General features: G+C 41.8%; 1 protein-coding gene across 21 annotated transcripts in view; it reads left to right on the forward strand.

Annotated features, from left to right (window-relative positions):
• rims2a (regulating synaptic membrane exocytosis 2a) overlaps positions 1-26,898 on the forward strand; it is a 137,658-nt gene that overhangs the window by 78,171 nt on the left and 32,589 nt on the right. For 7 of the 21 annotated variants that reach the window (XM_019856268.1, XM_019856270.1, XM_019856272.1 and 4 more), the window contains 16 exons: positions 3,379-3,590; positions 4,827-4,946; positions 5,893-5,992; positions 6,093-6,216; positions 8,954-9,000; positions 9,665-9,777; positions 10,519-10,566; positions 13,298-13,428; positions 13,615-13,786; positions 15,725-15,878; positions 15,987-16,010; positions 17,209-17,277; positions 18,114-18,252; positions 19,757-19,873; positions 22,318-22,503; positions 23,727-23,833. In XM_019856268.1, coding sequence (XP_019711827.1) covers positions 3,379-3,590; positions 4,827-4,946; positions 5,893-5,992; positions 6,093-6,216; positions 8,954-9,000; positions 9,665-9,777; positions 10,519-10,566; positions 13,298-13,428; positions 13,615-13,786; positions 15,725-15,878; positions 15,987-16,010; positions 17,209-17,277; positions 18,114-18,252; positions 19,757-19,873; positions 22,318-22,503; positions 23,727-23,833 — 1,863 coding nt within the window. Of the gene's footprint in view, positions 1-3,122; positions 3,191-3,378; positions 3,591-4,826; positions 4,947-5,892; positions 5,993-6,092; positions 6,217-8,953; positions 9,001-9,664; positions 9,778-10,518; positions 10,567-13,297; positions 13,429-13,614; positions 13,787-15,724; positions 15,879-15,986; positions 16,011-17,208; positions 17,278-18,113; positions 18,253-19,756; positions 19,874-22,317; positions 22,504-23,726; positions 23,834-26,898 lie in introns of all 21 variants that reach the window. The other 14 variants (XM_019856276.1, XM_019856293.1, XM_019856282.1 and 11 more) reach the window with 9 other exon arrangements.

Genomic DNA, 26,898 nt, shown 5'->3' on the forward strand with positions numbered 1-26,898 from the left:
ACGTATAATAGATGTGAGTGTTTGTGTGTGTGTGTGTGTGTGTGTGTGTGTGTGTGTGTGTGTGTGTGTGTGTGTGTGTGTGTGTGTGTGTGTACTGTACAGCACACACACACACACACACACACACACACACACACACACACACGCATGAATGTTTTTGCACTGTTGGAGGACAGTGGAGTACTCTGAGAAAACCCACGCTGGTACGGTAGAAGATGCAAACTCCACATAGGAAGTGAGGCTGACGTGCTAACCAGTCGACAACCGTGCTGCCCTAAAAATGTGTTTTTGATGCCGTTGGAGATGCAGTAGTTCCATGTATTCATTGTTTACCACCATACAGATTGAGCTCTTTCTCTGTCCCGATCCAAATAAAACCACATTTTACATACCGGTAATTAAAAATATTTTTTTTCACCAGTTGCAATGGTAACCACTGTCATCACCTGCTTGGCTTGCTCTTTTTGTCTTAGCGCTGCCTTAGTGTGGACAAAGTAACCAGGAAGGGAATTGAGTCAACAACAACAAAAAAAAAGTTTAATATCCTCCATTATCATGCCAAAACATGAAACTAGTACTGTCCTGCCCGCAACACTCCAAAGTACACTGTACTTCTCTCTTCCTTTCTCTGCGCCCCTCGACTCCCTAATGCAATTACCAGTCGCACTCACAGTTAGCTTCATGACCGAGCAGACAAATGGAAATTACTGAAATAATTAGCAATCAGCTCACCACAACTGCAGGCTTACAACAATATTCAATCATAGGACACCACCAGTGAACGCCCGCGCGTACCATCGGTGGTAGTACATGTACCACACTCTGAGAATCATTGATCTACGCTAATCAAAAGATTAATGCAGACTTTTACTTTTTGCTGCTGTTATTCATGAGCTGAGCTCAAACATATAAGGCTTTTTCAATGGACTCCAGAGGTACACAAAAGGCATATTCCTGTAAAATATTTCTCACGAATGTCTGTGCAGGTCTTTGCGCACTCTACTGCACTGCGTGCAATGAACCATCGACGAAACCATTCATTGTGTATGTGCTGTGAGGGTGCAAGGATGGAACATCGTGTAGCACCGCGGTGTGACATAGAAGCATGTGCCACAACGCAATGCAGCCTTGAATAGAATACGTTAAAGTCGAGAGCAGCGTCGCTGTGACATCAGATGGAACATCCAATTGAAGACATGCTGGCAGGGGGATTTCAGAGCGCTAACAGCAATAGACTAAACAGCTGCAAAAGCCTCCCTGTTACTTGCTGGTAGGGTTCTTCACAATCCCTTCCAAAAATGGGCAAACTTCCACCAGGAGTGTTGTTGTCCTTGCGTGCTGCCCACAAGCCTTTTACTCTGTATGAGTGAGAACTGCTTCTTTGTCCATATAATCCATCTGCCTCTTCGGACATCATGATTCGAAAACATCATAATTCTTGCAAAGGTGTGCCTTAGGCCAGTGTTTTTCAAACTTTTTTGAGCCAAGGCACACTTCTTTCATTGAAAAAAATCTCGCGGCACACCCCTAGCTGAAAATGTGGCCCCCCCCCCCCCGCTTATTTTAACAATTAACGTGTTATATTGTTACTATAACCGTTTTTAACATTGAAGAATGACGTTATAACAGCTTGAATTGGAATCAAATGAACACAAAGAAACCAGTATTTTATCATCCTTCATATTTATTGTTTCACCGTCGTTCTGCATTCATGCGTTACAAATTCGCTTGTCTCGTCGAAACACAAGGCAATTGGCTAGCTGCTGCTGCTCCCTAGCGGTATGAGAGGGTACTACATGATTACTTTCTGGGCGAAAGACCGCACAGGCATACCAATTGGATATTTTCCCGCGGCACACCCGACAATGTCTCGCAGCACACTGGTTGAAAAACACTGCCTTAGGCTGCCCACAATAAAATGCCACTCTAAAATGTTTAGAGCGCCAATGCCACAGATGCCGCAAGTTTTGAGGGAGCGTGCTATTGGCATGCTACTGCAGGAATGCCCACCGGGGCGGTGATCCCTGAATTGAAAAGCTGCTAATTTCTTTCCCATTAGTTTAGGTGCAGAGGTACAAGGTTCAATTCCGGCTCTGGTCTTCCTGTGTGGAGTTTGCATGTTCTCCCGGTGCCTGCGTGGGTTTTCTCCAGGTACTCTGGTTTCCTCCCATATTCCAAAAACATGCATGGCAGGTTAATGGAACACTCCAAATTGTCTGTAGGTGTGATTGTGAACGCGAATGGTTGTTCGTCGATGTGTGCCCTGCGATTGTTCAGGGTGTACCCCGCCTACCGCCCGAAGACACCTGGGATAGGCTCCAGCACACCTGTGACCCTCGTGAGGAGAAGCATATTCAAAAATGGAAGGACGCATGGATGGTCTATATTGTTTCATGCGAGTGATTCACTGTGGCATCATCTGAAGGGAAAGTCTTTGTACTCTTTGGCCTCCTAGTTACACTTCTTTGCCTATTTGGAATAAGGTAGGGAAAGTAATGCAGAGTTGAAAGAGAAAGAAATTAACCTGAAGTGCTAAAGCAATGTGTTACTGCAAATAGCACTTTAACAGCAAGTACTTCTTTATTCAATCAACATAGCCAAAAGTTCTTTTTCAGTGTTGACTCCATTACCCATTAGCTCAGTAACGATGATGTGCACCATCACGGAAGGAAAGTAGTCAACATGCACACATTGATTGATGACTGGGAGTTCAGTCCAGTATCGTGTTCCGCGAGGAGGTGAGGGATTATCGGGAATTGCATCGGAATCATTTCCGATGGCCTGCCACTCAGCCAAACTAAGTTTTGCAGGGGTAGGTTTTTGTCCTCTATGTCAAGACAGTAAGTACCCTTTGTTATAACCTCAACTGTCATTTTGCTTTTTCTATAGGGATCCAATACGCTTCTGAGAATTTGTGGAGCATGTGCGCTGGGGTCTTTGTATACCTGGTGGTGTGTGTGTGTATGTGTGTGTGTGTGTGTGTGTGTGTGTGTGTGTGTGTGTGTGTGTGTGTGTGTGTGTACGAGTGTGTCAGGTTGTGTCGATGTTGTGGTCCGTGATGTCCTCACTGCTCCCTCTTGCTGTCCTCTCTCATGTACGTACACCCTCCCCGCGCCTTACAGGAGATTTGGATGGCCATTGGTGGGACCATGCGTCTTGGCATAGCAGCGAGGCCTCCCCAATGTCTTTGGTGAGACATGTGGAGCCCCCTCCCTCCTGCCTCGTAACCTCTCTCTGTCTCTCTTTCTCTCTCTCTCCTTCTCCTCCCCTTGTCCCTTGTACTCCAGAGTCTATTGTCATATCACATTTCCTTTGTTTTATTTACACCTTTGCATGTTGTTTTTCTGTTTTCTTTCTGTTTTTATCCCAAACCTTTAGGCGACAGTCAAAGGGGAAAAAGAAAAACAATTGAGCAGGCATTTATGTCTGAGCCGGCACACACCTTATCTGAAAGGCAAAAGAAAATGGTACGCTTTGGGGGACACTCATTTGAAGAGGACTTGGCGTGGTGTGAACCGCAAGTTAAAGACTCAGGAGTTGATACGTGCAGTAGCACTACCCTAAACGAGGAGCATAGCCATAGTGAGAAGGTACTGAGACAATTGAGCCTGCATCTTTTTTTAATCTATTTATGACCTCCCCGTCTTTGTTTGCTCTGTGTCACTAAGTGTAAATAGGTTAGATGTTTGTTTTGTTGCGTTTTATTTGACGTTGTCTAAGTTCCATTTTTTTCTTTCCGATTTTGTTCCTTTTTTTTATTTGGGTTAATTATGGCTGCACCTTGCTTGGTGTGGCTGAAAAAAAAAAGTATTGCAGGGACACCCTCTTTGCTTGCTACTTGTACTTGCTGTTTTTCTCCCCAATAGAAATAAATAAAAAAAGAACACACACACCTTACAATCGCAGTCGTAAAAACCACCACTGACACTGATCCTCTCTGTTTGTCATGGCACAATGGAATGTGTGTCTCTCCTAGTTGCATGCTCGTTTTCGTATGTTGTGTTGTTGCTCTGCAGCGGTCCTGTTAAAAGCGACAGGAAAACCTTCGGCCATCCCTCTCACTTTGCTGCCCTCCCCCACAGCAACCAGTCCAGATAAAACCTTCCCTTGGCCAATATTCCACCCACTTTTATACTAAAACCCAACTGATTGTCAGCACACCTAATAGGGGAGAGTGGATTTTTTTTCTCCCTTTTTTTTTTTTTTTTTTACCAACATGTTTTTCTTGTTTCCCCTTCCACTGCTGTGTCTGTTTTCACTCCATGTGTGTCTCACTGCTTTGTTGTGCGCAATGTGCTTTCCTTGTTTTGTTTTGTTTTCATATCTCTGTCTTTATTTTGGTTCCTGTATTGAAGATGACCCTTTTAACCCTTGTCATAGTCTGCTATCCCTTCAATCATTCCTCTTGAAAATATGGCTGGATACGCGCAGCCAAGTTTGATTCGCTGGGCCTGCTTGCTTTACTCTGCATGGGGCACTGCATGAGGCTTTTTTCCACCCGTCACCCTGGCAGGTTCACAAAAGCTCCAGAAAGAACAAGGCTATTAACAATTTGTTAAATCTCACATTGACTCTAAAGTATGAAATCAACAGATTTCATAAATGATTCGTTTTCTGAGGTGGAAAATTGAAAAGAAAAAAAATCAATCAATAAATGAACGTTAAAAATATCTTTTATCGTACTGCACTTGAGCGTTGAGCTTGTGTGAACTTTCTCCCTCTAAGTGAATAAACACTTCCCCAATTGCCCCCATTCACTGAACTTATCTCAAGTGATCACATTCAAGTTTGTAAACACAAAGTGTGTTGTTGCTCTGACCTCTTAGCATCCGGTGACGTGGCAGCCGTCCAAAGACGGGGATCGCCTAATAGGGCGCATTTTGCTCAATAAGAGAATGAAAGATGGAAGTGTGCCTCGAGACTCAGGAGCTCTGCTTGGTCTTAAGGTGAGCTTACTCTGGGAGTGTTTTGATCGGTATTGTGCTCTCATTTTGTGTGATTTTCACCTGCTGCCTCCAATATCTCTTTACTTTCCTTTCTTTTAATTTTCAGTGGGACTTGACTCTGGTCCTCATGATTGTTTGATAAGAGCACGCTTGAAATTGAAACCTCTAAAATGATTACGTTACATATTAGAGCACATGCGGCATCCCCACATACACTCAAGTGCCACTGGTGTCGCTTGCATACAAAGATAACAAAAAGAACTGAAGTCCAGATAGAGAAAGGACCTGAAGGAGAGTGGACAAAGAACAGCGGGTAGGGGGGGATGGGGGATATCATTTTTGATTAAATGAGCCTCCGAAAAATGCACATTTGTGTCTGCTCGGTGCCTTTGTGCGTTTCTGTCTCCTCAGCAGCAGCAAACGCACTCTGCAGGCCAGCCAGTCAGTCCATCATTCATGCCGCCAGCTTTGCCCTCACAGTCCATCCCTCTCCGTTCTCCTCTGCGAGGCCCCCCGCTTCGGCCTCAGTTTGTTATATAAAGCCATTTCATTTGCAAACCTCCCTAAGCTCCTTTGTATGTTGGCATTCAGCCTCCATTAAGCAGGATTTTATTTGTATGACGAGAGTGGAGTATGGCATCTCGACGATAGTACAGTTCTAGCCCACAGGCTTGCACTGTTACCGAACCACAGAACAGGACTAGTGTGTGTGCCAGAGTACTAAAGCATTACCCTGGTCATATAAGCAGAAAGAAAACAAAGTCTATTGTCTCTTGTGTCAGACTTTTGGTTGCGTTTCTGTAGTATCATACTTGAAAACTGGCTGCAGACAAACAGGAGTACGCATTGTAACTGGAGGCGATCTGGTCACAGGTTTTCCCAGAAAGAGGTTTCATTTCCATCAATGTGTAGTTGCCCTGACATTTACCTCTCTTCTTCACCACAGGTGGTCGGAGGCAAGATGACAGAATCTGGCAGACTTTGTGCTTTCATCACTAAAGTGAGAAAAGGAAGTCTAGCTGATACTGTCGGGCACCTCAGACCAGGTATTCAGAACAACCCGAATATTGACATCTTATTAAAAAAAAAAATGTGGTAACCTCTGGAACAAGCACTTGAGTTTCATAAAATGTAATGGTTTTACAGGTGACCAGGTGCTGGAATGGAATGGAAGGCTTTTACAAGGAGCCACATTTAAAGAAGTTTACAATATAATTTTAGAATCCAAGCCTGAACCACAAGTGGAACTGGTGGTCTCACGGCCCATCGGGTGAGAGCTCACAACTCAATTCAATGTGCTACTCTAATCCTTTTGTGACACCTCATCTGTGTCCTGAGTGTGTTTGTACATGCGTTAGAATTCTCTGATATTTTTCACATCCACTATAAATGTATTGTTATTATTATTATTGTTGTTGTTGTTGTTAGATTGGTGAAGCTTACAAAATGATCAATATTGAAATGTATAGGTTATTGGACTACTTTATTTTGACCAGCCCACATCAGTCAGACTTGGTTTGGAAAAGTGTAGCCCTCAAAATATGACTTAATTATACAAGACTGTTCTGACTTATTTCAGGAAAACAAAATTATTCACCATCAACTTTCATTTCGAGTGTGTCGAAGTTTCTATGCAGTCTGGGGAAAAGAATGAAATAGTCCAATGTCTGAAAACAACAGACTTTTCAAGAACACGTATCACGGTGAAAAAATATTGTGTCTGAGAGCAAAAAGATTCATTCACATAAAAGTGTATAAAGAAAAATTTTTCTCCGGCAAATTATACTATATTAAGCGACCAGCTCTCGAGCCAAAAATGCGAGCAGATAATTGAATCCTGTTGTTGTCTCCCGGGGAGAGCTCCTACAAAGGCTTGAAGTCACAACCTACGCTGTATTGTGGCCACCCCTAATCAATGCGCACAAGGAGAAACGTTTGCAGTGGGCTCAAAAATACATGGAGACTAATTTTCAGCAATGACAGAATGTTCAGTGATAAAAGGCTTTGCCAATATGGATGGTCCTGCTGGCTGGCGTTTTGGTTGGTTGTTGAATGAACTTATAAGGTGCATAGAATAGGAGCTACAATAGTGGCTGTGGTTGCGTTATGCATCTACTAGATGCTATCTAAAGGGAATACAATACAATACAATATAGCTTTATTTATGTAGAGCTTTCTCAACCGCTGCATCTGTAACAAAGCGCTTTACTGAACATTTAAAATACTACGTCCAAGAAATCAGAATATCAATCCATATATAAGGCGTATCGGATTATAAGGCGCGCTGTCGGCTTTAGAGAAAATTGAATGCTTTTAGGTGCACCTAATAGTGCTGAAAATATGGAAAATGAATACCGTAAAAATCATTTTTTTTCGCTACTTGTGTATAATACGGTCCTCCAATTTGCTGGCATCCTTAATTTTCAGAGTGAATAAAATGAATGAATTAAAACATTCCAATGAAGTGTAAATGTTTTTTAAATCCAGGTTAAAAACTGTGCTGTTTTAATTATATATATATATATATATATATATATGTATAAAACAGCCCCTAGAGACTGCCAACGCACTGGTAAATATCAAAACAATGTGAACATTTTTCATTTCTTAGAAAGCCCCCTGTATTTTAATCCCCCCCCCCCGATTTTCGATCTGTTTTTTTTTTCTTCTTTTTCAAATTAAAAGAATAAGATCATTGTCATCACTGGTGGTTTTGAATGGTTCATTCGAAAGCACCGGTATGCTGTAAAAGCCACAACCACAAAATAAATAAATTAATAAATAAATCTGAACTTTTTCCACACACATAAAACTGGGTTATTGTACATTCTGTGCAGACCCTTCTGGTGTGCAGGCACCATGGCCTGACTGTGGCAATAGTGACAGATCGGTGAAGCTGATTTTTGATGTCAAGAAGTTGACAGCATTGCGTTTTTCACACACAGCAACAATGAAGCAAGAATATTGTTTTTCTCATTTGGAGAACTGTTAGCTCTCCACCCAACTAAACATTTGTGATTCAAGGAATGTAGAATATGTACAAAAATGAGAGGAAAAAAAATCATGAATCTTGCCGTGAACTTAAGTGAAAACAGTTACAAGTTAGACAAAAAGCAAAAATACTGTGAGTGCCACACCAAATTATCCACAACAAAAGAAAAAAGCATGATGAGGGGGTGCGCTAAAGCGGAAAGATCTGACTTAACCATCTGAATGCTTCAAAGTGTGACCAGTTAACGCTTCAACATGGAGCTCATCAAAAATTCACGAAGAGTGAACACGCTTTTGGTGAGTTAAAGAGAGGTTAAGAATAGACGGGATAAGGCGGACGATGCTCCTGGGATCGGGAACATCCTCAAATATGCAGTTTGTAAGTTGCAGGAGTCAAAGTTGCGGGCAAAAAGGCTGAGTGGATTTTCTGAACTTAATGATAATTGTTGAAAGAAGAACTGGCATCATGTCACAATTATATCAGTATGATTTTTTTCCCAAATATATACGATTGGTCAGTCCACACCTGTGGTTGTTATTTTTCCTTTTTTTTTATTTTTATTTTTTTAACCGATCTGAAGTGTTGAAAATGGCTTGCGCTCTTTGACGAGGCAATGTTAATGATTGAACAAAGGTGATGGTTTTGGAGGTACAAGGATTTGGATTTTGAATGTTATGCATGCCTAGTCTAAGAATGCATGCTGCCACCATGTGTTCTCGCCTCTTGCCATCTTTCTCGCTCTGGCTGTGACTCTCTCAAGCCTCATATGCGAACATTTCACACACACACACACACACACACACACACACACACACACACACACACACACACAGCAGCAGCAGTTTTAAAAATAAGTCCATTGTTCTGTCTGTCCTGGTTTGTACTGCGAAGGGGTCTGCCGTCTGAATGAAGACTAATGTTGTACTGGAAGCGATTAAAGCACAGTATTAGGTTATCGATTCACTTGTCCTCATCCTTTTCTTTGACACTCACACTTTCTTTCCTCCCTCCCCAGAGATATTCCAAGGATACCAGACAGCACACATGCACAACTGGAATCAAGTGAGTCCTTACCATTTAACATGCTTGGTCCATTACAAAATCCCACTGTGTCTCTTTTTGTATAGGTAGGTTAAAAGTGGTATTCACCCTTTCATGCACCCTGTAACCTGATTACCGGTACATGATTAAGTTGTCCACTGTAGTAACCGCTGTCCCTGAAAGGGTTAACCGATGTACAGCCTAATAAACAGTAGTATGTACTTCACTCCTATTATGGTGGCAATAGTGGCAGCCATTTTCAGCTGTTTCTTTACCCTACCGCGTGATTTAAAACAAAAAACAAAAACATAGAATTACTCGGGATTGAATGCCTGGATCCTGAAAAAAAACCATGAAAAAAACGTCCTTGACACTGAATGAGTTAACTATGTTTAAGACACATCCACACTATAATGATACTCCAAACATTTTATTCCATAGCTAGAGAGTGTTAACTAGTTTCAAGCAATTTATAAACCCTTCATAAGGACAACATCATTCTTCAGTATCCCAAATCTGAATGAATTTCGACGTCGGTCTGCCTCTCTCTATTGCAGTCATGCTACTGTCCCGGCCTCCCTCCCCTTTGTATCATTTCATCATTTCCTTATCGTTTCTCTTGTATCCTTTATATATATTAAAATGAACTATATTTCCTAAATGTTTGCCTCGTGTCGCCTTTCAGGTTCAAGTTCTTTTGAGTCCCAAAAGATGGATCGCCCGTCCATTTCCATCACCTCCCCCATGAGTCCCAACATGCTGAGGGACGCTCCGCAGTACTTGTCAGGACAGCTTTCAGTAAGTGACCTTAAACTGACACGTGGACGATGATAAAAGGCCTTGTGCATTGGTGACGCGAGTTATGAACTGGAGCCACGTCCTATTGACGTTTTTCATTTTCCTTTGTATCATTTTCAATGCGCACACTGACATAACTCGAGAAAAGGGTGTGCGAGTTTGTTAAGGCAAACGGGCACAGAGTCACATATATTTGGCTGACCTTTTTACCATCCCAACTCTGGAGTGTCAGTGATACGATGTGTCCATTTTCTAGTTTGAAAACCCTCCTTGGATGAATGGGTCAAACAGTTACACTGAAATATGGACATGATCGGATTGTATAAATTGGGATTGCCAAGAAATACGTCGTGAGTGTGCGCGCGCATGTGTGTGTGTGTGTGTGTGTGTGTGTGTGTGTGAGAGACTGTGTGTTTTATGCAATGAAAAATGTTCACGTGAGGAAAACGCTAGATTCGTAAAATATTGTCGTCAACGTAAAAACTTTGTGGGGATAATGACACAAGAAGCCAGGTTTGGCGCTCGAGTCCGGTAATTGCACATCCGCAACATCTGATAAGCAGCGAAGAGACATCTCCGGGAAGAAAAAAAATCTCCAAAATATAAATGAGCCGACAAAAACAATAATACCCTAAAAGTACACACACCTGTCTTTGTGTTTGGGTGAATTGTGAGTTGATGTTGTTTTGTGGGATATTGGTTTTATCGCATTTCCCTTTGTTGTTAATTTTGCTTATCCAGAGCCAAAGCCTTAGTAGAAGAACACCGCCTATTCCCCCTAGGGTCCAGGTAATGGGCCCTGTCTGAAGGGCACCCTCTATTGGTCTTTGCTCTTTGACTGTTGACTGGCCTTTTTCTGTTTCCATACTTGGGAAAATGCATTTCCAGGGAAATTAATGCTTTGTGTTTCCCTGTCAGTGCAGTGCCTTGTGTTACATTCTTTTCTATGATTTCTTGCTATCACCATTTTGATTCGAGTTATGATGTATTGCTCATTTTAACCCATTCATGTCAGTTTGCCAAGGCAGTGCATGCCCAACTAATCGACATCAGAAAAAAAAAAAAAGTTTCCATTGCCTCGTTCACTTTTACTGATGTTACATTTACGGTATATGTGATTTTGACATACACAGTTGCAGGAGAGTGTTTTAAGGACAGAGGACTGGATTTATTTTCCACATCATTATAAAATAAACCCACCTTTATACATAACTACATCATCATCATCACACACACACACACACACACACACACACACACACACACACACACACACACACTTCTCCAGAAATACCTTTCCTTGTGTGTTCTAATGATACAGTAGTGTAAAGTGTTCTAAATCCAGTTTTGAACTTGTTTGAGGTGCCATTTTGCAGCAAAAGCAGAGTTGAACATCTCATTTTACAGCCAAACTATCATGAATCTTCCAGGTCAACTATACACGACTACTGCGCATTCGTAATGGCACCAAAACAGAGATGGGCTCCTCATCTCTGTTTAATCTTTGACAGCAAGGACTTCTCTTGGATATCAGCCATGTCCTTCGAAAACTCTGATGGATTTGGGGTTTCAAATTTTGATTGTTCATTTTGCACAAAAAGTCGTAGAGATTCTTATAGACAGCTGGAATGACTGTCAAACTCATTGGCAGAATATTAGACCTTGTTTTTGTGTGTGTGTGTGTGTGTGTGTGTGTGTGTGTGTGTGTGTGTGGGGGTGTGTGTGGGTGGGTCTGGGTGTGGGTGTGTCTGTGTGGGTGTCTTTTCGGTTCAAAAAGTCTAGGTGATTTCATTGTATTTTTTAAGAGCCATAAATGTGTGTTCATAATAATATAATCAATTATAACATGGGCATTTCTTGTACAATCAATTTGCTCCAAAGTTGCAAGCATGTGTTGGCTGATCCCAGGTAATGGATAAAGCCCACACCTTACTTCAAAGGAGTCATTCATAAAAGTACTTTAATAACCGATGCCAATGATGATTGATCAAATTTCTCATGAGGTTTTGTGAAAGTTGTCAGCATTTCTATAGTTGTGGCTATTGTGCTAAAAACATATGACCATAGCCTTCGAATTCACAGCAACCAAGTATTGTGCAGTGGTATCGACTAAACCTTTTTAAAAAAGGGCAAAAGTAGAACTTGGTGATGCCATTTTAAAAACTGCTTGAAAATGGGTCCCATTGTTATGATGCAGAGAGAAGTCTCTGATGCCTTCAGATAAAAGTGTGCATTTTGCATTGGTTGAGGAAAAGCTCAGTTTGAAAAAAAATTCTGGATCAAACAGCTTAGTACTTAAATCAGCTTGTTAACTAACACCCTTTTGTACTGTCACGGGGAGACTTGGTTGTCGATGTCTTGCATTTTGACGCTATTATCGTGTTTTATTAGTGGGTTTTTTTGTTTAATGAATTTGCACACAAATATATGATCACGTCATGTTGATTGACATGCAGCATTCTTTTAGTAGTCTACTTTTGACATTTAAATTTATGTGGAACAACTTTAGTGACAAACTCCCGTCCGTCTATGTTTACATTTTCTCGGCGACCTTGGCTGCATTCTTTTACAATGCTGCATGGATAGCTGGTAGTTTCACTTGCTCTCCATTATCATATTCTTGAAGAAGTATGGACAGTAACTTAGAAGATGTCTTTTTTTTCTCCATCTCATCCAGTTGCTTTGAGGCCACTGTTAAGAGTTTTACCTCTTCTAAGTGTCTGCTTTTGGAGTCCATACTTCTCGTTTTTTTACTACCTTTGATTAGTCTTGCAAGAGCATGATTGATTTGTCAATATCAGTGCCCTTTGTCCAATATCGGAGACATTATTAAAGACAACATCATCACTGCAAGATGGCATTATTTCCCTTGAGCTCATGCTGGCAATGTTAGAGCATCTTTCTTCTTTCTTGAAGTATTTCTCTTCAACTTTGGTTCAATGAGAACCAGATGAATTACAGACAATTCCTCTCCCTAATATTTATTCTTCTGTGCAAGAGAAACACTACGGGATGAATGATCGGCCCAGACCCAAACATCCACAATCATATACACTTATCCACACACACACACACACACACACACACACACACACACACACACACACACACACACACACACACACACACACACAGAGAGGACCTGATTTTGTAGTCAACAACTGTGCTACATAGGGGAAACTCATACACAAGGCAACTGTTTAGTTTGATTAAGTCGCAGACACATTTAAGAGAAAATATAAACACATAACGCATCAATGCCAGCACTGTCCACTTGAATGACCTCGTATTCTAATTCAGTACTTTCAGGCAGGTGACTTTATAAGATAGTCATCTCGGGAACAGAGAGGACCTCATTTTGTAGTCAACAACTGTGCTACATAGGGGAAACAAAAGTCCATGCCAAGATTTAATAGAGCCTAGTGAAGTTGTCTTCCCCAGCATTATTCACTTTGTGTATTTTCGCATCTTATGGCTCAGATCGCCGTGACTGAATTAAGTTTGTTTTCTGCACTTGCAGGTTAAATTGTGGTATGACAAAGTTGGCCATCAATTAATAGTCACCATACTGGGAGCCAAAGACCTGCCACCCAGGGAAGATGGTCGGCCCAGGAACCCTTACGTGAAAATCTACTTCCTCCCTGATAGAAGGTGAGCGCTGGGACCGTTCCCGTCCATGGTAACATGTGGTGATTTGCGAACGTTTTCAGTGTCATGTCTGTCCACACTCCCATCATTCCGCAGTTGGGTGTGCACTGAACCACAGTGCCCTTTGACTTTGTGGTTCTTTAACCTTTGGATCGTCGGCGAAAATAATTTGAATTGTTGTTCCCCCAGTGACAAAAGCAAGAGGAGAACAAAAACAGTCAAGAAATCCTTAGAGCCCAAATGGAACCAGACTTTTATGTATTCCCCGGTACATCGGCGGGAGTTTCGAGAGCGCATGTTGGAGATCACGTTATGGGATCAAGCCAGAGTGAGGGAAGAGGAGAGTGAATTCTTGGGAGAGGTAAGAAAGACAAAAAAGACAGCTCCAAAATCTGTACACTCTACATCCATATGTGTTGGAACACAGTTACCGTATTTATCATTTTTACCATAATCAGGGATTGCGTTCATCCCCTTACTTCTTAATTGTACATCTAGCCAAGTTATTTTGTTCCCAATTGTTTTCCAGCAGTGCCTTTGTTACAAATACTGCAGCCTGGCCCATGGTTGGATGAGTTAGGTGTAGAAAAACTATTTTCACTTCCAATTTTCTGCCCAATGATACTAGGCTTTGCATGATCGGGATTTGGGGGCAAAAAGAAAACCCTGATCATCGATCCAATCAGAAGATGGAGCAGTAAATCAATTTAAACAACTTGTACATTTCCTCGACAGTCGACACCCACCATTCACGTCGAATAAGTACCGTACGGGTCCATGAAAAGCAAAAATCCACATAAAATTGATGGCCATTGAAATGTATTGGCCACTGATAAATGTTAAATATATATTACGTGTTTACAACATCTCTTTCTTTGACGAAAAATGAAAATGGAAAAAAATAAATGCATGAACATCGGCAGTCAATCAGGTGGCCGGGGCTTTTGCTAAAACTTTGGCTAACGCTAAAATCATTGCTGTCTTAGTTCAGGAGCTGCTAACAAGTCGAAACACTTAAGCAGCTAGGCTAACTTCCTCGCTCCACATTCTGCCTGCTCAGTTTTGGCTCGCATTGGAAGCTGACCACAGTAATTGGTTGGTCTTGCATTACAGTATTGTCCAACTTTTGCCTGCCTAGCTTATTGTGTGTGTGCATGTGCCGTAGTAACCATATTCTCAAAGTCGTTTGGCTGTGGCAAAGATTTGCCCCCATCTACACAAATTTTATTGACTTTATATGTAATTGTGTAGCGAGAATAGCCTAACTCACATTCGGTATGACTGCAGTACATCTTGTATCCTCGTTGAGCCAAAATTTTGTGCGTCAACAACGCATACGTTTCCGTCTTATTTACATAACAACACGCCCACCTCCTTTTTGCATCTGTGATTGGCTGAATGTGTGTGGCCGAAGTTCTTGGAACTGCTGCCTGGTGATGAAAAGCTATTTTGATGTGATTATGGCCACATCGTTTGTGTTCTTAATTTAAAAATATTTTAAAATGAAATCATTAACACACATACTGTGGCTGGTTGGTTTTTATGTACCATAAAACTACATCAATCCTATTCCTTTCTGATTGGATGTTCAAAGGTACAGGTAAAGGCTGTCTGCTCACACGACACGCGACGAGGCTATTAATAGTTTAGCATTCGGGCTTACATATACACTATGGCAGCAAAGAATGTCCCCGAAGTGAACAAGGTTGTGTTTGCTGTAATCTTTTTCCCCGTCATTTATTGATTGGGCAAATTGGGACAATGGTCGATCACAGATTTTGTATAAAATGCAATATATTGGCCAATTTCAATCTAGCCGATCAGATCAGTGAAAGTAAGGCCCCTATCCCACGAAGGGGCGAACAATTGTGACTGATGGCGAGGGTAGAAAAATGCGTGTTCGCATCAGAGTTCGTCAGGGTTGGTTCAAATGGTTGCAAACATTCACGTGAAGTTCGCCAGATGTTTGCCAACAGTTTTAGTGGTTTTTTTTCTTGTTGCAAGGAAATTTTTGCGACAAGGGAAGCATAGGTGAACGTTTGTCGACCGTTTGGCGCACCTTTGCGAGCTTAAACGAACCCTGACGAATCCTGACAAGAACGCAACATTCGTTGCCTTCGAAAACACTTGCAGTCATTCGCCGCTCAGTGGGATGGTAAATACACATTTGGAAATGAAATTGCATAATTGAAAGATGAATTCTTGATGACGACAAAGGCCTTTGAATTGCTTCGTATGAATTTCCCGATGAGCGATCGCCACGGTCTGCAACCTGAGTCTGGCTTTTCACACTGGTTAGATACTCATTGAACTGGAAACTGCTCTTTTGGATGACGAGCCTCACTGGTACAAGCTCCAGACCCATGACGTGTCTTCCATCCCGCTCCCGCGTGCCTCGCCAAACACACAACGTAGGCAGCTTCATGGAGAAAGTCCAACACGGCGGCTTCAGAGTAAGTGCTGACTCTTTCACACACACACGTGTCGTAAAGCCCTGCTAAATGACTATGAGCATTTATGTCCTGTGTGTCACATCATTTGTACTGCTTTTGCTTTTGCAGACAAAGGCTCATATTCATACTCAGGTAAAGGTCCCGCACTCGTAGGCGGCACCGTTTTGCGGTGCATTTCAGTGTCTGCTATCCTCTCGACTGTTGCATTCCTCTGGCTTGATTCTGTACCCCACATCCGTGAAGGGCGCATGTGTCTGCTCCTTCACGTGTTGCAATGTGGCGAGCCGGTGTGTTAGTTACACCACTTTTGAAATCCGCACGGGTTAGCAGACATAGTACCCCCCTCAACATAATCGTCTCCGCCCGTTAAATGTCTCACAGTGCCACCCCGCAACCGAAAACCTTTTCCTGCAACAACTGTACTCAGCCCTAATGGTGTGGTCTAAAATGCTATAAAATCCCAATTTGCCCGTCGTGACTGATCGAAACCATTTGCTTTCCCTTTGTGACATTTCCCATTACAAGCAGGTCCCTTCAAATTAAAAGCCCAATTCCTCTGTCTCATTTTGCTCTGCTTGTATATATGTGTGTGTTCAATGTGACTGCTCTGTAAACTCACAGGGGCTATAGTACATCTTCTTATCACTCGTGAAATCCATGATGAACATTAAATGTTTTTCATCAGCCTCTTCCTTCTCTTTTGTTGTCATTTAACACACCCAATATGCTTATACAGTATATTGTACATACTGTACTCTTGACAGTTTCTTTTAAAATGCCTTTTGTGGGCACCTGATGATGGCTACTTGAGGGTTGAAAGTGATGACAGCTGTGAAAAGTTTGTGACACGCTGAGGTGAAAGGTTAGAAGCGGCATTACAGCGTGCAGCACTTGTCATTTATAATATGAGAAAATGTCCACTTGGCCGGAGTCAGCCATGACTGCAGACTGAAAGCACAGTGTGTGTGTGTGTGTGTGTGTGTGTGTGTGTGTGTGTGTGTGTGTGTGTGTGTGTGTGTGTGTGTGTGTGTGTGTGTGTGTGTGTGTTTGGCGGTAGAATTTTCAAGTGTGGTGATGCATACCAGTGTCAATGGATTCATGAAGATTTGTTTACTTTTTGGTCAGCAAAAGTGCTCCAAAAAAAAAGAAAAAAAAGAAAAGAAAATTCACATGTAAATAAGTCAACTTCACCGCAGTGCTTTTATTTAGACCGCAGTGATGTTTGATCTAAGGCCTTAATTGAAGTGCATTAAAACCTGTTTCATTCTTGACTTGCTCCACCCATTTCGCGACTCACGTTTTTCCACTTCTCTCTATCTTTATCTCAAAGGATCCCAGAGGATAAGTGATGGCGAGATCTCAGACTATGATTGTGAAGATGGTGTTGGGGTCATAACAGGTAACATACTCTGCTCATATTGACATTATAAACTTCTGTCTGAGTTGACCCGAACGTGTAATTTTAACCTCAGCATTTTACAAAGTGAAGTCTGGATAAAACAAGTAGATTAAGACTACGCACCCAATGTCAGCAGTAACAGCAGCAAGAAGAGGCAGTCGTGATCGTTTTTGTCTGCTTCTGCATTGCAACTTGGTATTTGTCTATTTTTACCAAATATCCAACTGAACGCCCACGCTGAACATCGGAATGAGAGCTCAAGCTGTTCGGAGAAAAGGGGTCACAAAATGAGAAGTACTTGAAATGTCGAACGTTAGTTTTATTTTGTAATGCAGTCGACCCCAGCACACTTGCAGTTCGGCACTTGCGGATTCGCATATTTGTGGATTTTTTGGGGATTTTTTGTTCCGATACTTTTTCATAATTTGTAACATGGAGGGGTTACGGGGAAAAATACTGCAAAAACCAAATGCACCATGACCCCTGTCGTGGTGCGTTCCAGTATTCTTCCCCCTGTTTCCTCCCATTGTTTGTGAATGTTTATCAGTGTATTCGGAAAATCGTTTTGGTTAGTACAATTACAAAAAAAAAAGGGTCCTCAATGCTACCTCCAAACAAACTATTTGGGGGTGTGCTCTAAAAGGCTCTTTACGATGAAAGGGATGCTACAGTATTTGATGATCAGGTGTCAGAGATGAATCTTTGTAGTCACCAAGCCCACGAAGCTTTATAGCATGCTAGTTTTTTGTTGTGCGGTTGGCATGCTTTAAAAGCACCACAAGATCCAAATAACTAATGGTTTGGTGTTACCCCTTCTTTCCTTGACATGTTCACAGACTACCGACCGAATGGCAGAGACTTCCAGAGCTCCACTTTGTCTGTCCCAGAACAGGTGATGTCTTCGAACCATTGTTCCCGGTCTGCTGAAATTCACAGAGCACGTTCACGCTCTCCAAGCGTTCCCCCACCTGCCAGGTAACTATCAACAAATATACAATTGGAATAAGCTTTTTTTTGTGTTTGTTTTTTTTTTTATCGTCTTTTTTTAAGTGTTCCTTTTGACCATATGTATTGTGATAATCACATTAATTTTAATTGTATTGCTTGTCATCCATTCAAATTTCAATTAAATTGTGGAGGGGTGGGGGAGAGATTAGGTTAATTTAGGGTAGCATTTGCCTAAAAGCAAGGGGTTGCAACCTCTGTACGCCTATATGCCTTCGGAATTCTCTGGGTTACGTGAATTTATTCATTAATTTTTTGGGATGAAAAATCGGGTAATTTAATCAAAATGATCTCTGACTCGTGAGTTCCTGGATGGAATCGGTGTATTACATAAAAATTGAACCAAATCTTTTTTTTTCCAGTTTGAGTACGCCTTATAGCGGCTGAATTTATGCCAAGGCTGCACACGCTACCAAGATCTTGAAACGGAGAAAAAGTGACCAGTAACCTTTCATCCTCTTATTATTTGTTCTCAGCATTGGAATATGTTTCTCAAAGTGTTCGGGCATAGCCTTGGCACCGTCAGACAATAGCTACTTTCCTCTTGTCCAATTATAGTTTGAATTTTCTCAAGGCTCCCTCTAAATCAGTGTCATAGACAGAGCAAACACACTTACCGAAATTGTCTAGATCAGGATTATGCTAAATCAGCTTTTTTTTTTTTTAAACCAAACAACATTCAGTTAAAGAATTAGTAAATGAGATAAATGAATTAAGGTCATTTGGATTTACTGTATGTTAAAAAAAAACAAAAAACAATTAGCCATTGTCTCCAGTTGCAGTCAACCTGCATCTGGTAACATACGTTGTCTTATTTTCCTTTTTGAAAGACTTGCTTTGAACTTTTGAAGGTTCTTGCAAAAAAAAAAAAAAAAAGTATCATCTCATCTGCATCACTGTGAGTTCGTCCACCTCTGGACCACCCCTCTCCTTCCTAGTATAGTCAACTTTATATGCAGTAACTTCTTTGATTTTCTTACATCACATAAAATAAGTGTATGTACATTTTAATATATTGTAACTTGTCAATTAAAATTCACGGTTTCCAGATACAACTGAAAGCCGACAGTTTTAGTGCCATTTACGTTATGACGACAGTGTAGACTTTGTATTCAAATGCTCGAACTTGTGCCAGACGTTTCGGTTAAACAGAAAACAAAAAGTGAACAACGAAACACCTCAGCCATGCATGATCAACATCGCGTCGTCAATATGTTCGTCCTTTTCATTGTTTTCATGCCAAGAGTCATTTCCTATCCTGCCTCAAATTGCCCATGCAGTCCCTCAGGCAGCAACCATTGCAGAATAGCCCTCAGTTCAGGATGCAGTCGCATGAAGGAGTGCATGCAAATTATCTGTGAATGGAAACTTAGCGGTTCAATTACAAGGTCCCACCCTCTCTTTGTGTTACCATCCCTTGCGGAGGAGAAAAACAACCACCTCTGACCAGCTGTGATATGATATTTTTTCCCAGCCAAAACCACCGTGTGTACCCAATCTGCCGTGAGGAAGCAGTCAGGTTACTGCGTTCCACTCGGATATCCCGTGCCTTTTCTGAGGGCGCCTACTCTTCTGACTATGACTTTGAGAGGTATTGACATGCAGTGCTGCTGCCTCTGTGCATCCGCAATGTCGACGTCTCCGTTGTTCATTTATCTGTGACTGTGATGCCAGAAAAGGATATTCTGTCGGATATCGGTTTCTGCCAAGGAGACATCACTGCTCTGAAGTTGTGTAAATGTACATGAACGGTACACAACTGTCTCTGTGTTTGTAGGCTGAGGCTCAGAGCTATTTCTGTTGCTGTTGTCGGCAGTACGACTTCAGTAAATCGCTGGCCAGCACGTGACTGTGGCTTTGTTGGTTTCTTTTATGTTTTTCCATTGACATTGCGCAAGCAGCTGTATGCTGATATGGGCTGTGCATGATCCTTAGTGTACTTTTCAGTCTATTGGCAGCTACCTTTTGCACACCAATACTTCGGGATGTAAGCTATATTGCTTGGAGCAGCTGAGTAACTCTGTGAATGCTGTCCTTGCCCTTTAAATTCTGCTGCCTGGCCAGAATGGGACATTGAGCTGATAACACCAGTGTACCCCCAGGACAAATGCCAGTGCCCCGCTGCACAAATAAAATGAAATAACTCACATGTTCCTTTTCCCAGAAACATTGTCAATGATCACTCAGTCTTCTGCCATCTGACTTTCAGTCAGAAATTCCATCGGTGCCTCTCTGCTCCTCCTCTGGGACGAACAACTGATGAGTTCTCCGAACTCTTTCAAAGTTTTTGACTGTTTTTATTAAAGTGTCTTAAAATGTCCCCAAAGCTCAGCTGGACTCCAAATCAGCACAGATGACCAGAAATGTTCACTCGTTGAGGAATCTGATGCTCTCCACTCCCCAACCCAATGCCGTTTGTTTGTCGGCATTCAGTCAGTAAAAGCAGCAAAAAGGCCTAAAGAGTGATCAGGGCGCAGGAAAGGCAAATACTAGGGGGCTAATATAAACAGAAGTGAATACATGTAAGCATGGGGGGACTTTTTGCTTTTTGGTTGACTTATTTAGGTGAGATCTCTCAAAGACTAAAAGGAAATGGTACTTGTGTTGAAGTGCACTGCCACAGAGTGTACCATGAGACAGCATTACAACAGGCCATCGCCATCCAATAACTACCGGTATGTGCTTGTCCAAAAAGTCAACATGCCGCCAAATTACACAGCTTGGTTTCTACCATGCTCACAGAAAGTGATTTTTTTGGCCATTACTGTAACTTTTTTTTTTTAGGGTGTCAAGCCTTGTTAACGTAATTAACTGATGAACTTCATTAAAGATTGAAACTTCCTCTGTAGAACACTCTTAACGCCACATGATTTTCGACATCGCATCATGAAACAAATTGATGTCTTACTGTCTAATAAGAAGACACCCCCCTGTGTTTATAGGAAGGACCTAACATGTCTTTACAAGTTTATCCAAGTTTGTATTTGTAGTCGCAGCCGACTGACATTTTTTATCATATGCATGCTCCAAAACCCAATTCTGTGCCACATGATGTACTGTATTCCTTCCTAATTGTCGTTCATTGGTGGGTTGTTTTCTTTCGTTCTTTCTTCCTTTCTTTTTTAAGCGTGTGTATCATTCATGTTGATTGTTGATAACTGTGTTAATTCTTTTTTTACAGCTCTTTTTTATATATACCCTGCGTGCCAAAATACTATGTTCTGCTGAGATGAGCAACTCAATGGAATATGAATATAACCGTCACTCACTGAGCACTTTGGTCCCCCAAACATGCTGCACATGAGCACTGTGCCAGTAGCATGAGCACACAATCTTATACCTTGCACACTTCACAACTACTGTATCTCACTAAATTCCCTGTTTAAAAAAATAAATAAATAACAGAAGCATCAAATGGCATGGCAAATAGTTGCCCCGCCTCATTTAGCCATTCACATTGTCCACAAGGCTCAGTCATTGCATGCACTGAAATTTCAATCAGATAAAATATAAAAATTTCAGCTACTGTTCTGAGTTGCTGAATCATTTGATTTGATATCTTTTGTTCATAAGTTGCTCCTAAAGGACCACACTTGTATTTTTGTATGCTTCAAGTTCAGGTGCAGTTATTGACAGTAAATGCAGTACAACATTTGGAAGCAATCTTCAGAATGAATAATGAATCAGGAAATATGCACCATGATAAGAATAGTTTCATATTATTGTGGAGAAAAAAAAAATACTATGACATGATCGAGCATTCTGATCACTGCGGCAGCCCTCCTAATAGTCATGTTGCACTGTTCCGGGGTTGGAAAACATTTCTTCGATAATAGTATGGAAAGTGTTGAGTAAAAACTGCTGACAAAGGCAAAAACGCATGTGTGGTCCTGACTGAACACATGCCCAGCCATTGGTGAGGTGCGCCGATTTGGAGGCTAACCGCTGTCGCCCGCGCTGACCTCCCTTCCAGTCGACTGTCCCTGCCACAAGGGGCCCACTGAGTTCCTGCCTATCTCTCAATAACATCTATAGGAGCCACGGAGCCATGGATAGACACGAGTATCACATCAGGTCCCGTTCTGCAGACCAGCGGCCCACAATAGAGCGCCCCGCATCCCGATCACGCTCCACTGAACGCCCCCACGACTCATCGATGATGAGGTCCTTGCCGTCTCTGCCATCTGGGAGGTCAGCCCCTCCCTCACCTGCCATGACGAGGTGTGACCCAGATTGGAGTCGTCAATCAACTCATCACAATTTCAGACGCTGGGCCTTACCGTGACTTCCCTGAAGGCTTTTTAACTGTGAGGGAGAATAAACCCAACATAAAGTTAGGATTTCCCGCATTTGTTGATGAAAATGAAGTCCAGCGAAAATTAAGATGCAGCCAACGGATTCCCGGTTAGGTTTGCAGTACAATTAATTTTCGGGCAGCTGTTAGACTGCTACATACATATTCCTAAAATTATCGGTACTGCTCATTACATGAGATCCTGTTACTTTAGGCTTAGGGATCATTGCTAATTCCACTTCCACTAAAACGTTTGATGACTAGACTCCCTTCCCCACAAGTTCGCACTCACCCTAAACCAGCTCACCCGACTAACCCAGAACGAATGACGGAAATCATTTCACCACCACCCAACGCACACAATCTCGATACCTGCTCGCCTTACCTTATTTCACCTAAAATGCACCCACCTTGCCCATTTCTGTTTTTGTTCACAAGAATACTGATGCTGCATTTTCTTACATGTCCAAAGCACGCCAAACCTGGCACCAGATCCCGTGCCGATTCATTTTGATTTTGGAACACACTGCTCATACACCTGTGTGAGTATAGCAGTGTTGGCCTGACTTTGCTTTTGTTTGGTTACTAACACGGACTGATACTTTGTGTCCCTTTTGATGGCATCCTATGTTTGTATGTTTTCCTTTCTGATTTGAGTTCAAGCCCTTTTGGAGACGCTCCGAACGCATGGTCGCAATGGTCTGCTGATTCTGCATTGAACTTTTTTCTTCTTGCAGCGTGATGACTGACTGCACATGTGTTTCAACGCCTCTGTGTTTTTGTTTTTGTTTTTCTGTTTGGTTTTTTTTGTTTTTGTTTTGCAGCTCAGTTCCGAACAGTTGATGTGTCCCTTCACTCCCATGCCATGTGCCAAACTTCATTATGCGTGCGTTGTATTTAGGGATGCCAAGTGCACTGAATTCTAGATTGATCTCCCCGTTGTGTTGTAAACTACCTCACGCTGACCTTAATCTGGTCAAAGCAAGTAGTTAAATTAATGCAGTGATGACATTTACATGGTCAGATTGAGGAGAATAGATACGGATTGAAATGTTAGCTTTGTGTTATGTCATACGTTTTACATGGCTGCATCCAGATGACCTGTGCTTAGTGTGTCTTACCACACTTTTAACAACTTTGTGTCATACAGGGCGCACCCGCGTAGTGGATCTGTCCAGACCAGTCCAAACAGTACGCCCATGTCCCACAGACGAGGTCGGCAACTCCCCCAGCTTCCATCCACAGGGAAGGAGAGAAGTAAGTCATCCGGTTATTTTCTCTTCTTTTTATTCCTCGGACAGATTTTCATATTGTGGGCTAGCTGTGTGATGTCACTCCGATTTTTATTCCCACACTTCACTTTGAGAAATGTGAAATAGATGTTTGTTGGTTCTTCTTTCTTGTGGTCTGAATGATTTCGTACTTGATTGAGGTTACATAACATGTCTGCTCGGTTCCCTTCCCATTTCCCTCGTAGAAGATGGAGATGAAGGAACCGAGCCTTGTGAAGGTTCGTACCTGTGTGTGAGGAGTTTGCGTCGTCAGCGTGAATGGTGCTTGAGCCACACCTCACGCTGAACCCCGAAACCCTCTCTGCAACGGTGGTTGCAGATATGTTTGATGTCGTGTACTGTATGTCGTGTTAACTCTTGTTTTGTCGTCATATATTTCCTCTGTGCTGGCCTGTCTGGATCCCGCTCCTAGTCTTCTTTTCTTGTGTCTTTGTCTTGGGTTCGTGTTGTGATTTATTTATTTATTTTTACATTTAGACTAGCTGAGGCATTATCCCTGGATAAAGTTCTCTTTTTTTTTTAACCAGTACTTCCGACATAATTAACCATCCAAGTCTCATCTTTTGCATCGTTCTTGCTGATGCAAAGTGACATTTTAAGATACAGAACATATATCCTCAGCACCCTTTTAAAACACGTTTACTCTCCTAATACCCTATAAAATTGATGTGTTTAAAGCAATCGCTTCATGTGGGTTTTTTTTTTTCTTTCCCCGAAGCCACCGGTGTGGCTTACAGTGATTGAGGGCTGGGATAAATCTTGCAGGAATTAAAAAGCACAGACAGTCCTGTAGGACTTGTCAAATCATTTGCAAGACTCTTTCATCATTGTCAGAGTCCATTAGGGCGCTCTTTGTCTTCTCGACACTGCTCTTCTCTCTGTTGCTCTCTCAGTCCTGCCTTCTGTAATTCTTCAAGCATTTTTAGTAGTACTCTCGCTATCTGGGCCTCACAAAACTGATTTGGACCCTGTCTAATCTAGTGTGTGCTTAAATGCGTGGCTGTTTTTTTTTTTTGTTTTTGTAGTTTTTTTTTTTCCCAGCCACTATTCCTGTTCCTAGATTGTATCATATTCCCTGTTTATATGCCATTGATCTGGTCTTTGATGATGTGCCAGTACTGCAATACAATGCCCGCTGTAGTGTCAAGTGACTCTTGGATATACTGATTTTTTTGGAATACTCTTTTGAGAATAACAGTCAGGAGCAGTGGTTCTTAACCTGGGTTTGATCAAACCCCAGGGGTTCGGTGAGTCGGTCTCAGGGATTTGACGGAGCCTCTGCCATGGAGGTTTGGACACAGCCCACTCAACATGTCAATTAGTTATGACACGCCCACTTGGCTGCGGATGATCACATTGCATTGCTTGTCCAATGCAACGTGACCGCTGGCTGTGGGAAACTTAGTTCGCTTAGTAGTCAACGTGTGACTGTCGTGAACATTTTTTTTTAAAAAAGGACACTTATCTCTTGAAATGTTATTTACTTTTTTCTCTTTTTAATAAGTGTGTTTTTTTCATATCTTGAATTTATAAATGTTTATATCTATTTTTTTTTATTTTTCACTCATGAAGGGTTCGGTGTACATGCATAATAACTGGTTGGGTTCGGTACCTCTAAAATGGTTAAGAACCACTGGTCAGGAGTCCGTGCAAAGTATTGGCTAGCAGAGAAAAAGTGTTGGCAGATCTATTCATTGATTAATTTGTATTAAAAATAAGAAATGTCTTAATAATATGTAGTCTTGTTTAATGTTTGAAAATTTTGACCATTTATGAGCCACCTTCTGTGTTTCCACCAGTAGCATATTGTACAGAAAAGATTCAAAGCGCACCAGTAAATGGGAGGAAAGGCAAGTCCTCTGGCATGTGTGACTGTGTTTGATTTCCTCTATTGGCTATCCCTGACCAAATTCGTTTCTTTGAGCTCCGTATTCTTTACTTTTCTCTCCTCCTACTCTTTCTCTGCATTTATTTGTGGAGTAGCGGATATATTAGGGTTAAATTCAGAAGTATGCATGGTTGGACCGTACTTGAATTTCAAAGTCATATGGATAGAGCTCTGTAATTTTGATCTTTGCTTCTGCCATACGGCATCCTAGACCGTATCTGTGCTGTCCTCTTTAACAGGAGTCAATAATTCACAGTTTCATTATTAAAATGCAAACCACTGAAATTTCACGTGGTCAATAATTCACAGTCAATAATTCACAGTTTCATTATTAAAATGCAAACCACTGAAATTTCACGTGGATTACCAAATACGCCCCCCCGCCCCCCACACACACTTTCAGTTAAATATTACAATTAAAATAATGCAAAGAATATTCATCCCAGAACATCCCTTTTTCTGTTCCAGGGGACATACTCGACATCATGATTGATGTGTTTTGGCTGAGAAGCAAGTATGTCATTACCGTTGTTGACCAGGAGATGGCGCGCATGTAACAATAAATGTAAACCTAAATGACAAGGGAGCTGTTCATTGTTTGGTGCTGAAGAGGAAAGGAGCTTTCTCTCTCTCTTGCCCTTACCTCAGCCTTTTAAAACCGAAACGCTTCATTTTGTCATTTTAAGTCGGCTGAAAACTTATAAAAAACGCATGTGAGTTTGTGTCATGATTCCACCTTGCCTTAGGTGTTTTTGTGTATTTGTGTTTGTGTCTGCCTTTTTAGAAGTAACTTGGGAGGACCAGCAGCGAGGGCTTAATGGCTCGCTGTCTGATGAAGGGACACATCCCTCCCTTGGTGTCGCAGGTTTGTTGGTCTGGGTGTGCAGTCTGCCTCTTTTAATAATGCCCTGTGTCAGTTTCGTGGAGTCCTGGTCTCCTCAAGCCCATCCACTTACCAAAAAAGAGAAAAATTATCTTGTCATGTCAGATCTATATTAGGTGTTGTAATCATTGAATTGTTTATTAAATGTGAACATGCAGTCAATGGATGGCTTCCTTCAGTTTGCCTTTCTTGTCTATGCGTGTGGTGTTGCGGTGCTGCATGGAGTTGACACATCTGGACAAGAATAATGAAAGTAATA

This window comes from Hippocampus comes, unplaced genomic scaffold (assembly GCF_001891065.2).
Source record: "Hippocampus comes isolate QL1 unplaced genomic scaffold, H_comes_QL1_v1.1 scaffold327, whole genome shotgun sequence".
In the NCBI taxonomy this organism is placed as follows: Eukaryota; Metazoa; Chordata; class Actinopteri; order Syngnathiformes; family Syngnathidae; genus Hippocampus; species Hippocampus comes.